Source organism: Lissotriton vulgaris, chromosome 7, assembly GCF_964263255.1.
Source record: "Lissotriton vulgaris chromosome 7, aLisVul1.2, whole genome shotgun sequence".
Classification (NCBI taxonomy): Eukaryota; Metazoa; Chordata; class Amphibia; order Caudata; family Salamandridae; genus Lissotriton; species Lissotriton vulgaris.
In genome coordinates this window covers 1348876590-1348892126 of record NC_141695.1, presented here as the reverse complement: position 1 = coordinate 1348892126, position 15537 = coordinate 1348876590, and the positions used below count along the sequence as shown (strand labels likewise).

General features: G+C 50.0%; 1 protein-coding gene across 2 annotated transcripts in view; it reads left to right on the top strand.

The window, feature by feature from the left end:
* KAT8 (lysine acetyltransferase 8) overlaps window positions 1-15537 on the top strand; it is a 346163-nt gene that overhangs the window by 286347 nt on the left and 44279 nt on the right. For both annotated transcript variants that reach the window (XM_086932009.1, XM_086932010.1), the window contains exon 9: window positions 2045-2195. In XM_086932009.1, the coding sequence (XP_086788135.1) occupies window positions 2045-2195 (151 nt within the window). The remainder of the gene's footprint in view (window positions 1-2044; window positions 2196-15537) is intronic.

Sequence of the window (15537 nt, the reverse complement as noted above, 5' to 3'; positions counted from 1 at the left end):
TTTTGGTGGATTAATTAAATGAAATTTCATACTTTTTTAATTATTGGTTTGGTGTCTTTTTTACTTTTCTTCCCTGATTTATGTAGATTATTAGCCAATTGTTTACACTGTTTATTTCCCTGTACTGTGAATTAAGTTTCTGAACAGGGGGTCCTTGTTATTTACATTGCTCTACATCTGACCAGCCATCCGTGGTCAGTTTGTTCTTGTCTATCGCAATTATGGCGCCTGAAGCTGGTGTGGACGGGAACCGAAGGAATTGCTGCACCACCACTTCATAGGACATTGAACGATCACTGAATGTGGTAAATTTGCTGAGTTACTGGTATCTTGCTGCACAAGCCATACCGCGTCGTCCACATGCCTTTTTTTCTTCAGTCACAGCTTGAGATTCACTAAGACCAAAAACAGGTAGCTGATAAAGATTCAGGATTTTTTCAAGGTTACATTGGAAGACCTTTGAACTGGACCTGTTGATTGTGTGTCATCCAGGCCGTACACGGAGGCGACATGCAGATTGCAGCAGCACGGGATAGGATCTGCATCTGGCCTTTTCTTTTTACCACCTCTGTCTGTCTGTTCTGCATTGCTGCCTTTTATGTAAAGTTTATTTATCCCTACTCTATTGTGCGTGTGTATGAGGTAGAGCAGTGTCACTTCACCACAAAGGAAGCAGATTGCCCACCCTCCACTGTTTTAGTGTGTTTATTTATAGTTTCTCATCTTGTAGTGTCCCCCCCCCCCATTTACACCCACTTCTTTTCTACTACGGGCCTTTGCCTTCTGTTCCCACCATGGGTGTGCTTTGCCCCACGTGTTTGCACCAGAAACGATTTCTGCACACCACCATGTTACCTTCTCCCACGAGTTGTGTGCCCTTGCCAGTTAGGATGACCACCTGACTCCAAGTCATTATTCGCACACCATCCAGTACTGATTTTGTAAACAATCACCAGATGAGCGAGAAGAAAATACCGGGAGATGCGTGCCCTGGGGCAATGTCTGGCATGTGTGAAAATTAAAGGCTTTCTCCATCAAGCACTCATTGAGATGCAGAGTGCGAGGATCACGTGACCTGGCAGCACAAAGGAGGGGGAGGAATTCCGTCTGCAATTTCCACTACCCACATATCCTGCACGGCGCCGCGGCGCCCCTGGCTTCTCATCACGGCGCACCAGGGCGACGCGGCGCACACTTTGGGAACGACAGCCATAGTTGACATTTGTAAAGCTGCAACATGGTCTACACCGCACACATTCACCAAACATTATTGTGTAGATGTGTTAGTGAGACAACAAGCTAATGTGGGCCAGGCAGTACTTAGAACACTTTTTCAGACAACTCCGACAGCTACAGGTTAGCCACCGCTTTGGGAGAATACTGCTGTATAGTCTATGCAATGCATGTGAAATGCAGCTCACATGCCTCAAACGTATAATGTTACTTATCCAGTAAGCATCTGTTCTTGGCATGTAAAGCTGTAGATTCACATGCTCCCACCCGCTTCCCCGGGTACCTGTACTGTTGCAGTTCTCTATCTCTTACTCTATATACAAATGCATGGACATCTCTATTCTTTACTTACTAACTCCATTCTCACCCTCTGCGGGAAAACAATTGAGTCGATGCCCATGCACACTATCATCAAAAGGAGGAGTCACCTACCTTGTGATTGGAAAGACTTATTCGAAGAAAAACAACTTGCAAACATCCGGACCCAACACTAGAAGGCAGGAGTATGCAAAGCTTGTGAATCTATAGTTCTACATGCCAAGACAGATGCTTACTGGGTAAGTAAAATGATCCTTTTCCTATTCTTGTATATCTTTCATAGAAAAGAGAAATCGGTTGGTTTCATCAGGTTCTAATCACAGCATTCCTCTGATCCCCACACCTTCAGATACTCTGGGAAGCTTTTTGGGAAAGCTGTAGATCATGTCAAATAAGTAATGCTGTATGCCACATGACCCACAGACTCTATTTAACTTTGCTTGTAAGAGGATATACATTCTTTTTTATCCCTTGCATGATTGTATTGTTGCAGGTTATGAGCTCTCAAAATTGGAATGCATGGTGGGCTCTCCAGAGAAACCCCTTTCTGATCTTGGGAAGCTAAGCTATCGCAGCTACTGGTCATGGGTGCTGCTGGAGATCCTGCGTGACTTTCGAGGAACACTATCCATCAAGGACCTCAGGTAGGACACAGTGATCATTCGACTTGCAATAATGTTGAGGGTAAGCAGCCCCTCCTTTTGACTTGTTAATTCATTTAAAAATGGGCAAACATTACCCTTATTGAACAACCATTACAACGTAGGTGCCTGCATTACCATTCAGCTATGCCTTCACTTTTTCTCATTTCCTCTAATCCCATGATTCCTCCCTGCCATAATTAGGCAGCTGCACTACTAGATTGTTCAAAATGACCAAGTATTCTCACACAAAAGGATTTATAGGCTACTGTTTCTTGCACAATCTCATATAGTCATATGTATAGACACTGGAAAGTGTTGATGCAAAATTATCACACAGTAGGTAGCTGCCTTTATTTTTAAACTGTTCTGTCTTGATGATTCTCTCCTACTTTTATTCTGTGGTTGCTGCTGGTACTTCTGGCGCTCTCCTTCCAACAGGCTAGCAAAGCCATAAGAGAAGCAATTGTTCCCAATAGAAAGTCAAAGTCACAGCACAGCACTGAGGTCTGCCCCTTATACACCAACTGGCTTTACAAATCTCCAGGCACCCTATTCTTAGCAGGCTGAATGTACACTCTTTTGCCAGTTCTCCATCATTAATTTAATAAAAACCTGCATCTTTATGCCTGTAACCCTGAACAAAAAATAAACCAGTTTTAACGAAAATGTGTAAATAACTATCTGGTTTAAAAGCACATAGAGTATCAATGTGAGCGGCTCCTTTTTTAAGACCTAACGCTGCATTAAATAGTCAGGGAAAGGAGAACAAGGCCACAGATCATATCCCAAGAGCACAATGTTTGTGACGTTGAGTGCTATGCCATGGAGTGTTTTTCAGTACAGTGTTTACAATATCTTCAGAGTATGGGTGGACGTGCTCAGAAGGTTAGAAACAGATTGTGAACGGGAAATAGACCGCTTCATCTAGAAGTGGGGGTTACACCTTGAGACTGCTTCGCGACACCTGAGAACACTGCTTTTCGGAAGCAATCTTGTCCACAGACCCAAGGAAAAGCTAATTTGATGTGATGGTCAGGAATCTTTGCCTATGCTTTGCTGGTATTTCACCTTATCCTTAGGGTAATTTAGAAAGCAAATGAGTAGCTCGTATTTATCCTTATTAACCAGGCATATGGAGGGTTGTGCTGTTTGTAAGACCTAGGGAAATATAAGCATGAAGGCTGTTTCAAGTTCTAAAGGATCCTTACCTCCTAATTAACAAAAATAAAGGAGTGGTACCTCAAAACCTGGCCTTCCTGCACTTGATTGCCAGACTACTTGAGATGTCGGATTTGTGTTCTTAAATACATCTTCCTGCTACCTCAGAAACTTGCGAGCTGCTGTTATCGCTTCCTGTAGCACAACTTTTTTCCTTTTGTTTTACATTTTTGATTAATAAACAACTCATCAGTGGAAATGACAGAATGCTTGTACATGTATTTGTTTTAAACACAGTTTTATTGAGTTTTTCAATTACTCCAGTATTAGAACTTTCATAGATTCCCATGCATGTATCATTCCCTGTCGTCGAAATAGGAGTCCCTGGTATACATAAAGTAGCAATAGAAACCATTACCAAACAGAACCTAGGCCTAGGCCCATTCCTGTTTTGCAACCTATCCACCTCTTTTTGTAAAAGAGACCACAAAAAATGAAAAACCAATAAGATTATCCTCACCCCTTAGACCCCTCCTGAGAGAAGCTCAGGACCACAGATTTTCAACTGCACATTGTGCTAGAGAGTCTCCACTGAGCTCTGCTCAGTATTTTCCTATTATCCAGTCTTGGACTTCGTGGCAAGATGTCTGATAAAGAGAAGAAAGCTCTCTTTAAAGCCTGTGCAACTTGTGCTAACAAGAGGTTGTATGTGGAGGACAAGCACAAGGATTGTATTTACTGTCTGTATCCAGACCACAAGGCAGCAGACTGTAAAATATGCTGGACTTTAAAAAAAAAAATTCTACGAGACAGTGAAGGATGTCTTTTGACCTGGCTCCAGAAGCTTAAGTCAAGGAAAGAACCAGTTTCCAGTGATAGTGATATAGCCTCTGCAACATCTTCCAGAAGGTCTGCAAAAAGGGGTCGAGTCTTCCCTTCAACTTCTGAGGAATGTCTTGGTAAGGCCTTAAAAATGACCTCTCATAGGTCTGAAGGGCGTAGTCCTGCCGAATCTCCTCACTGAGGTGTAAAGGCGAGGGAAGCGCTGTCTTAAGGGAGTGATGTCTGAGAGGAAATCCAGCTCTGTGCCTCCATCTTCTCTTCCTGCGGCTCCAAAGACTTTCGAAAAGCGCTCTTCACTCTCTTCGAGATAAAATCAATGAAAAAGGCTCCCTCGTTGACGACGCTGTGTGAGAAAGTGCCATCTTTCTTGCATGGTGTACCCCCACTTTTTGCTGAATTGCTGATGTGCTTTGACTGAGTGTGCCCTGGGCTCCTGCCAACCAGGTGCCCAGGGCCTGTGTTCCTTCCCCAAAACTGTATTAAAGCTAAAACCCAATTGGCATCTCTGGTCACATGTAAGCCCCTGGTAAATGGTACCATGGTCACCCAGGGCATTGTGAGCAGAGAAGACACCTAAGAGCTGCAGCACTTATTGTGCCACCCTTAGGGGCCCTGCACCCTGACACACACACTGCCTTTGCAGGCTGAGTGTCCTGGTGCAGAACTAAACAAAGAGTCGACATGGCACACATCCCTGTGTGCCACGCCCAAAAACACACTGCCCTGGCATACCTCAGTCACCCCTCCAGCTGGGTGCACTATGCCAGTGGTGTGGGTACAGGTGCATGAGCCCTGTGCCCCTACAGTACCCAGGGCCATTCCTGGGCACTGTAAGTGCAGTGATGCCATTAAGAGTATATGGTGCTGGGAAGTTGTCATTACAAACTCCACAGCACCATAATGGCTACACTGAAGACTGAGAAGTTTGGTATCAAACTTTCAGCTCATTAAACCCACACTGATGCCAGTGTGGGATTTCATGTAAAATGCACTACAGAGGACATCTTAGAGATGCCCCCTAAAACCTAACCAACTCCCAGTGTCCTGACTGCGTGGCCACCAAGGCTGCCACCACCAGACATGTTTCTGGACCCCTGGGTCGAGAGCTTGCCACTCTTGGGGGCCTGAAACAATGCACATCCTGGGACGAGGTGATAAGCATCCGACACCAAAAAAGTCGTCGATCCGAAAAAGGCCGTCCAGCCAAAGAAGGTCGTCGATTCGAAGAAGACCGTCGACCCGAAGAAGGTCATCGACCCGAAAAAGGGAATCGACACAAAGAAAGTCATCGATCCGAAGACTGCCGCCGAGCCGAAGAAGGCCGTTGCATCGAAAAAGGCAGTTGAACCGAAAAAAAGTAGTCGAGCCGAAAAAACACATCGAGTCGAAAAAGGCAGTCGACCCGAAAAAGACCGTCGAACCGAAGAAGGTCGTCGACTCAAACAAGGCCGTAGAGCCGTTGAGCCGACAAAGGACATCGAGCCGAAAACAGCTGCACAGAAAAATAAAAACAAGCAAGCGACTGAGCCAAAAACCTCGGCGCCAAAGCCACGGACAGTGGAAGAACTTTTTCATCCTGATCCAGTGAGCCCAGACCAAAACAAACTGTATATAGAACCTGATACAGGACATATATCAGTGTACAATAAGAACAAGAGAAGACTGGACACTGAAGCACCTTTTACTGTTCCTCCTAAGAAAAAGGACTTTAGGACATCCCCTTCTAGACCTTTCACACCTCCTCCTTTCACTCCTAACATGCCTTATGTTCCATATTCTCCTCCACCTCCACATTATGATGAGGTAGAAGACATGGGTGAAGATCCTCGACAGGATTTTATTGACCCTGATGATCAAGGAAACCAGGATAACACATGGGACGATCAGAATGACCCATATGATACACAACCCATAACCTTTCCCTCGCCATACCCCACAAAGCCATCTCCTACTGACGACACTCGCTTTTAACCAGCTAGTAGACAGAGCAGCTCAGTATCATGGCGTAAACATGCACAATGACCCTATAGAGGAGGATTTCCTATTTAACACCTTCCCAACATCAGAGAAGAGTGTACGTATACTCCCTATGCTGAAGGGAGTATTAAAGCATGCACCAGACATCTTTAAAGACCCAGCCAGGGCGCGTGTCCTCAATCCAAGAATTGAAGAGAAATATAAACCAGCCCCTGCAGACCCCTCTTATATCAAGTCTCAGCTACCACTAGACTCTCTAGTTGTATCTAATGTTAGGAAAAGGGCAAATTCGCAAACAACAGGTGATGCCCCCCCCAGTCCCCGCCCCTCCCCTCCTGACAAGGAGTCAAACATTTTAGAAGCCTCAGGGAAAAGAGTGGCCTCTCAGGCAGCAAATGCCTGGAGAATTGCCAATACCCAAGCTCTCCTAGCACGCTATGACAGAGCACACTCTGATGAACTGGAGGGATTATTACAACACCTACCAGGACCCTATAAGGCAAAAGCAAATGACCTAATACAGGAAGGGAAATTCATCACTAACGCATCCATAAAATGCGCCCTTGATGCAGCTGATACAGCCGCTAGGTCTGTCAACACTAGTGTGTTGCTCCGCCGGCATGCCTGGCTCCGCATCTCGGGTTTTAAGAATGAAGTGCAATCTACAATACTCAATCAACCCATTAACCAAGATTTCTTGTTTGGCCCTGCAGTTGATACCATCTTAGAAAAGATGAAAAAAGATACTGACACTGCTAAGTCCATGGATGCACTTCAATTTCAACAGTCTAGGAGCTCCTTTCGTTGCTCCTCTTTTCGAGGCTCAGGCAGAGGCAACACATCCCAAACCTCTTCATCATTTAAAAGTACTACACAAGGCACCTTTAATAAAGGCTCCAATAGAAGAGGTTACAGAGGGAACAATAACAAGGGCAGAGGACATGGTGGTAATAACACCAGAACCTCCACCGCCACCAAATAGTGACTTGTTCACACTCCCCCCCCCCGACCACTTAACACCAGTCGGAGGCAGAATAACACAATTCCTACCAGTTTGGAACGCCTTTACAACAGACAGGTGGGTGAGACAAATTATCCAGTATGGGTACTGCCTGGAACTCACTTCTACTCCACCCAACATACCTCCCAAACACCGTCCAATGTCCAAAGAACACATCACGCTGTTACAACAAGAGGTGCTATCCATGCTGGAAAAGGGTGCCATAGAGCCAGTTCCATTTCAACATCAAGGGACAGAGTATACTCTCTATACTTCCTCATTCCCAACAAAGACGGGTCCCTCAGACCAATATTAGACCTCAGACCTCTGAACCAATACATACTCTCAGAGAATTTCCATATGATCACTCTACAACAAGTACTCCCACTACTCCAGCAAGGGGACTTCCTTGCTACATTAGACCTCAAAGATGCATACTTTCACATCCCTATACATCCAGCTCACAGAATATACCTCAGGTTCACAATAGAAGGTCACCACTATCAATTCAAAGTTCTCCCCTTCGGGGTAACTACGGCTCCAAGGGTTTTTACAAAAATGCCTAGCAGTAGTAGCAGCACACCTCAGAAGGCAACACATCCATGTGTTCCCCTACCTCGACGATTGGCTCATAAAAGCCTACTCATACGCAAAGTGTGCCAGCCATACCTCACAGACAATCCAGCTACTACACAGTCTAGGATTTTCCATAAATTACCCAAAATCACATCTGCAACCCCCCCACATACAACAATATCTGGGAGCAACAATAGATACCTCAGTGGCGAAGGCATATCCATATCCAGCCAGGATAGCCAACATACAGTCTCTCACTCAAAGATTTCTGCCACAACACTCCCTGCCAGCTCGAGTGTTCATGCAGCTTATAGGCATGATGGCCTCCTGCATATTCATCGTCCCTCATGCTCGGCTTCAAATGCGTCCCTCACAGGAATGCCTAGCACGGCAGTGGAACCAAGCTCAAGGACAACTAAAAGACCTAGTGTTGGTAGACAGTCGCACTTACAGCTCTCTGCAGTGGTGGAACCCACAAAACCTTTCCAAGCGGCGACTGTTCCAAGTGCCAGTTCCAGAAGTAGTATTAACAGCGGACGCATCACTGACAGGTTGGGGAGCCCATCTCCTTCAATACACAGTCCAAGGTCTCTGGACAGTAAAACAAAAGACACTACATATAAACCAGTTAGAGTTACTAGCACTATTTCTAGCAATGAAAGCCTTTCAGAAATAGTTGTGCAACAAGGCTGTGTTAATCCGGACGGACAACATGACAGCCATGTACTACATCCAGAAACAGGGAAGGGACACACTCTCTGCAGCTATCTCACCTAGCACAGAGCATAAGGAAGTGGGCAATTCCACAAAACAATTATCTCCTGGCAGAACACCTCCCAGGAATAGACAATCAGATAGCAGATCTACTAAGCCGACACAGTCAACAAATACACGAATGGGAGATTCACCCTCAAGTTCTCCAACCATTCTTCCAAAAGTGAGTACATCCAGAGATAGATCTGTTTGCCACAAACAAAAACTCAAAATGCCTGTTCTTTACCGTCAGGTTCCCACACCCGTTGTCACAAGGCAATGCGATATGGATGAACTGGTCAGGCAGATTTGCGTACGCTTTTCCACCAACCCCACTGATTCCATTAGTGGCACGCAAACTAAGGCAACAGTCACTCACAATGATCCTGGTTGCTCCCACATGGGCAAGCCAGCCATGGAACACGACGCTCCTAGAACTCTCAGTAGTTCCTCACCAAAGACTGCGCCTTTCGCCACATTTGCTAACACAGAACCATGGAGAAATCAGGCACCCAGATCCCAATCAGATGAACCTAGCGATCTGACTCCTGAGGTTTTAGAGTTCGGATATCTTCACTTGCCTCCAGACTGCATGAACATTATCAAGGAAGCAAGGCGTCCCACTACCAGAGTATGCTACGCAGCTAAATGGAAAAGATTTGTAATTTATTGTAATAAAAACCAAATCTTAATCTGTTACCTGCTACATCTTCAAAGATGTAACCTAGCATACTCGTCCATAAGGCTACACCTTGCTGCTATAGCAGCATATCTTCAAAACAGACAACATGGGTCCCTATTCACAATAGCACCTATCAAAGCTTTTATGGAAGGACTTAAAAGAATTATCCCTCCAAAGCATCCACCTTCTCCAGTCTGGAACTTTAACGTAGTACTTACCAGACTCATGGGACCCCCTTCGAACCACTTCATTCATGTGAACTACAGTTCTTAACATGGAAGGTGGCATTTTTAATTGCCATTAACTCCCTCGGGCGAGTGAGTGAGCTACAGGCCCTAACCATTCAGGAACCTTTCATGCAAATACACCACAATAAGGTAGTGCTTCGTACAAACCCTAAATTTATGCCAAAAGTTATCTCCACTTTCCACATCAATAAGTCCATAGAATTTCCAGTTTTCTTTCAAAACCCTCAGTCCGTGGCTGAAAGAGCTCTACACACACTAGACGTTAAAAGAGCTCTGCTATATTACGTTGACAGAACAAAATCATTCAGAAAGACAAAGAACTATATGTTGCTTTTTCACCACAACATAAGGGTAATCCCATTTCCAAGACAAGAATAGCCAGATGGATAGTTAAATGCATTCAAATATGCTATCAAAAGGCAAAGCACACTCTAACAGTTCCCCCAAAAGCCCACTCAATGCGCAAAATGGGGGCATCCTTGGCTTTCCTAGGAAATATTCCCTTAGAAGACATATGTAGGGCAGCTACAGGGTCTACCATACACACTTTCACTAAACACTACTGTGTTGACGTGCAAGCTAAGCAACAAGCTGCTGTAGGCCAGGCTGCCCTTTAAACTCTTTTTCAAACCACTGCAGCTGATACAGACAGCCACCGCTAGAGGGGAAACTGCTATACAGTCTATGCTAAGATATGAGTTCAGCAGCCCACATGCCTCAAACGGAAAATGCTACTTACCAGTTAGCATCTGTTCTTGGCATGTAGGGCTGCTGACATTCATATCATATATTTTGCTACCCTTCCCCTCCATGCAAGCGAGGGGGTAAAATATTTGAGTCCTCTAAGGAAGAGTTGTATATTGTTTTGCCAACTGTAATTTTATACATGTTATTTAATTTTGAATAGCATTTAGAGGCATGTGTGTACTAAAACACTTTTTTTTATCTGACCTGGCAACTTTAGTTGTCTAGCTCCTATAATTATATCAAATGTGTAAATTTACTTGCATGCATAAACATTCAGTTGTTCTAAGTATCTGAAAGAAACACGTTAGTGTTAGATTCCTTACCTTAGAATATCCCCAGGCGTCAGTCTGGATCCGGAAACTTTTGCGTAGCAGTACCCCTGCGCGTCGGTAGGCGTCGTCTGCAGGCGTCCCCTGCGGCTCCGCGTCCGTCGTTTGCGTCGTGCGCCGTGATGACGTCGCTGGAGTATATAGACGCCGCCTCCGCGCGCTGACGTCAGTTCTTCTTTTTTCCGCGCCAGTGGACGCAGATCTGAAGAGCAGTACTCCGGTCTTTTGACCAAGTTTTCTATTTGTTATTTCACTATTGTGCCTGTTAGGATGCCCGGGTTCAAGCACTGTGATGACTGTGAGCGCACGATGTCGGTCACGGATCATCACCGCCTCTGTCTCCGGTGTCTGGGCCCCGACCACGACGTGGACTCCTGCGTCGACTGCTGGGCCCTCACCAACAAGGCTAGGCGGGAGCGGTCCCGCAAGCTACTGGAGCTCCGGGTGTCGGCCCCACGTCGGGACCGGGAGCGGTCCCGGTCCGGCCGGAGGTCGAGAGAGCGTTCGAGGGAGCGGTCGCGGAGCCGCGCCGAGCGTTCCGGAAGTCGACACCACTCGTCGGGCTCATCAGGTAAGAAGCACAAGAAGTCGGGGCGTCGTCATCATACCCCCGACTCCCCCCGACGCTCGCGCGATGCGGCCGGGGGCTCGGGTGACCCCAACCCCGCGGCTCCGCGAGAGTCGCCGGCGCGGCCTGCCTCATACCCTCCGGTCCCTGGGCACGGCGCGACGCCTGAGGAGATCGAGGCGTTCCTCGTGGCCATGAGGGCGCTCGGTTCTCCGACGGGGCCTATGGTGCCTTCGGGCCCAGTGCTACCGTCTGGGGGCCCTGGCGGTTCGGGTGTCCCTGCCTCGGCGCCGCCAACGGCTCCGGCCCCGGTGCCGCCAACGGCTCCGGTGCCGCAAGGGCCTTCGGGATCGACGCCGGCTGGCCTTCCGGCCGCTCCGGCGCCGTTGCCATCGGGGTTACCCCCGACGCCGTCCCCGCGCGGCGCCGGTTCTCCGGTGCCGGCTCCGGCCGGCAGCGGGGTTCCGACGCCGGCTCCGGGCGGCGCCGTCCCCTTACCTTCCCCGACGCCGGACGCGGAGCCGGACGGGCGTCGCTCGACGCCGGTCCCGGCGCCGATGGGGCCCATGAACCCCGAGGAGCCGGTCTACATCGTTGACTCCGAATACGGAGAAGATGAAGAGTTCGGTGAAGGTTGGGAGGGGTCCGAGGACCCTCTGTCACGCGAGTGCCAGTATGACCCGGACTGGACAGGTGACTTGGGGGATGCCAGTAGTCTGGACGACTCTCCTAACCCTGGTTTGATCTCTCCTCCTTCCGTGGCATCGGTGGAGGGAGCTGCATATTCTGTGGTGCTGATGAGGGCTGCCAAGGCCTTACACCTTGAGCTCCCCGTCGCGGCCGTGAGGCCTAACATCCTCACCGAGGTCTTCAAACCGCAGTCATGCCCACAGGAGCCACTGCTGCCGTTTAATGAAGCCTTGTCAGACGTTCTGTTGGGCACGTGGTCCAGGCCCGCTTCAGGTGCGCCTGTTGATCGGAACGTGGCCAGGCGCCACCGTCCTTGTTCGGATGACCCCTGTCTTCCCACCCCACTCCTGAGAGTCTGGTGATCCAGGCCTCGACCTCCCAGTCCGCATTCCCGTCGGCCCCGCCCGACCGGGAATCCAAGAGGTATGACCAATTTGGCAAGAAGGTCTTCTCGTCCATTAGTTTGGGCCTGCGGTCTTGCAACACCGCTTGCCTCTTGGGCCGCTACACCCACTCTGTGTGGGATACGGTCGCGGAACTGCTGCCAGAATGCCCCATGGAGGTGCGGGCAAAACTCGGTCAGGCTGTGGCTGAGGGCCGAGATGCAGCGAAATATTCGATACGGTGTGGTCTTGATACGACCGACTCGCTGGGCAGGGCTATGTCAACGACGGTGGCGATTCGTCGCCACGCCTGGCTGAGATCCGCCAATTTTTCGGCAGATGTCCAGAGTACATTGATGGACATGCTGTTCGATGGCTGTCACCTGTTCGGTGACAAGGCGGACCACGCGCTGGAACGCTTCAAGGACTCCAGGGTCACGGCCAAGTCCTTGGGTCTCTCGACCCAGCGTCAGCAACCGGGTTCGTTTCGTCCTTTTCGTGGCCAAGGAAGGGGCGCCCCCACACGTGCCGCCAGCCACGCGCCGCACCAATCCTATCAACGCGGCGGCGGCCGTGGAAACCGCCGTGGTGGCGGTCGGGGACAACGGCGGGGTCAGACCACACCTACCCCCGCAGCATCTACCCCAAAATCCTCCTAGTCCGTGCTTTCGGCCCCATGTGACGCCAGTGGGTGGCAGGGTTCGCCATCACCACGCTCACTGGCGCACGATCACTTCGGACAGGTGGGTGCTGCAAATCGTCCGAAGGGGCTACTCCCTCCCCTTCGAGACCTCTCCTCCAGCCATGCCACCGCAGAACCACCGTGTGTCGGGGGACCACTTGACACTTCTGCAGGAGGAAGTTACGGCCCTCTTGGCCAAGGGGGCCATCGAGCGCGTTCCTGGGCCAGAAGTAGGGCGTGGTTGTTATTCCCACTACTTTCTGGTGCCCAAGAAGGACAAGGGGGGCCTACGTCCTATCTTGGATCTAAGGAACGTCAACGGCTTCCTCCGGAAGGAGAAGTTCAAGATGTTGACGTTAGCTCAGGTCTTGGCTGCTCTAGACCCACAAGACTGGATGGTAGCGTTGGACTTGCAGGACGCCTATTTTCACATCCCCGTCCTGCCGGCCCACCGGCGTTACCTGCGGTTCACGGTAGGCCTGGAGCACTTTCAGTTTATCGTGCTTCCCTTCGGCCTTACCAGCGCCCCACGGGTGTTCACAAAGGTGATGGCGGTGGTCGCGGCCCATCTGCGCAGGTTGGGGGTTTCAGTCTTCCCCTACCTAGACGACTGGTTGTTGAAGGCGGGCTCGCCCCAGACAGTCGTCCACCACCTTCAGATGACGGCAGACCTCTTGCACGACCTGGGGTTCTCCATCAATGTGCCGAAATCACACCTGTGTCCCTCTCAAAAGCTCCTTTTCATCGGAGCGGTTCTGGACTCGGCGCAGTTTCGGGTTTATCCTCCGGAACGGCGGGTTCGGGATATTCAGGCTTTAATTCCCATCTTTCAGTCGCTATCCCGGGTTTCGGTCAGGTTGACGCTGCGGCTGCTGGGACTGATGGCTTCCTGCATCCTTCTGGTGCATCACGCCCGGTGGCGGATGCGGGCTCTGCAGTGGGACCTGAAGTTTCAGTGGGCCCAGCATCAGGGCAACTTGTCCGACCACGTCTTGATCTCGGAGGGCATTGCGAGACAACTGCAGTGGTGGCTTACGGACCGCGATTGGGTCAGGGGCAAGTCCCTCTCCCTTCCCCAACCGGAGCACGTTGTCGTGACGGACGCGTCCCTCCAGGGCTGGGGTGGCCACTTGGGAGAGGCAGAGATCAGAGGCATCTGGTCTCCGGCGGAGTCCCGGCTCCATATCAACCTGTTGGAGCTGCGGGCGATTCGTCTGGCACTGAAGGCATTCCTCCCCTTTGTCAACGGGAGTGTAGTGCAGGTGTTCACCGACAACACCACCGCCATGTGGTACTGCAACAAACAGGGCGGAGTGGGGTCGTGGACCCTTTGCCAGGAGGCTCTGCGCCTCTGGCAATGGCTGGAACGTCAGGGCGTGACTCTGACGGTTCAACACCTGGCAGGTTCTCTGAACGCCAGGGCGGACGAACTCAGCCGTCGGTGCTCGATGGATCACGAATGGCGTCTGAACTCGGACGTGGCGCAAGGCATCTTTCTGCAATGGGGAGAGCCTTGGTTAGATCTATTCGCCACAGAAGGGAACGCGCAATGTCATCAGTCCTGCGCGTTGGAGTTTCCAAGACGGCACTCGCACGGCGACGCCTTTCGGCGCGAGTGGAGTTGCGGTCTGTTATACGCCTTTCCGCCTATACCACTTCTGCCCAGAGTGCTGAAGAAGATCAGGCGCGACCGGGCCCAAGTTATCCTTGTGGCTCCGGACTGGGCTCGAAGGTACTGGTATCCCGAGCTACTCAGCATGTCAGTCGGTCCCCCGATCCGCCTGCCCCTTCAGGAGGACCTTCTGTCGCAGCAGCAGGGGACGGTCCTCCACCCGAACCTGTCCAGTCTCCACCTCCATGCTTGGAGATTGAGCGGCGGCAGTTGAGGCCATTTGACTTGCCTCCTGAAGTCTGTGATGTAATTCTGGCAGCCAGGCGTCCCTCCACAAAGTCGGTATACGCCTGTCGGTTGAACAGATTTGTGGCATGGTGCACAGCAAAGGCTGTGGATCCTCTTTCTGCCCCTCTTTCCGAGGTTCTTCTGTTTCTTCTTTCTCTTGCCCAGCAGGGCTCTGCTCTGGGCACTATCAAGGGCTACCTTTCTGCCCTTTCAGCCTTTCTAAGGCTTCCTGATCAGCCTTCTTTGTTCAAATCCCCGATTGTCACTCGATTCTTGAAGGGCATCACTCACATGTTCCCACCTGTTCCGTTTGTGATGCCCCAGTGGGATTTGAACCTGGTTCTAACCTTTCTGATGTGTGCTCCCTTTGAGCCCCTTCATTCTTGTCCTCTCCGTCTCCTGACTTTAAAGACGGCTTTCCTGGTTGCCATCACCTCTGCCAGGAGAGTGAGTGAGCTCCAGGCTCTTTCTGTCCATCCTCCTTTCCTGTCCATTCATCCTGATAAGGTGGTTCTGAGGACTAGACCTTCTTTCCTGCCCAAGGTTGTTTCGGCCTTTCACATCGGGCAGTCCATCACCCTCCCTTCCTTCTTCCCGCCTCCGCATCCTTCAAAGGATGAAGAGCGGCTCCATCGTCTGGACCCAAAACGTGCGCTTTCATTTTACATGGATCGCACACGCCAGTTCCGGGTGGATGACCAACTGTTTGTTGGCTACGTGGGTGCGAAGAAGGGACGGGCGGTCTGTAAGCGAACCATCTCTCGATGGGTCGTTCTCTGCATCAAAGTGTGCTACTCTTTGGCTCG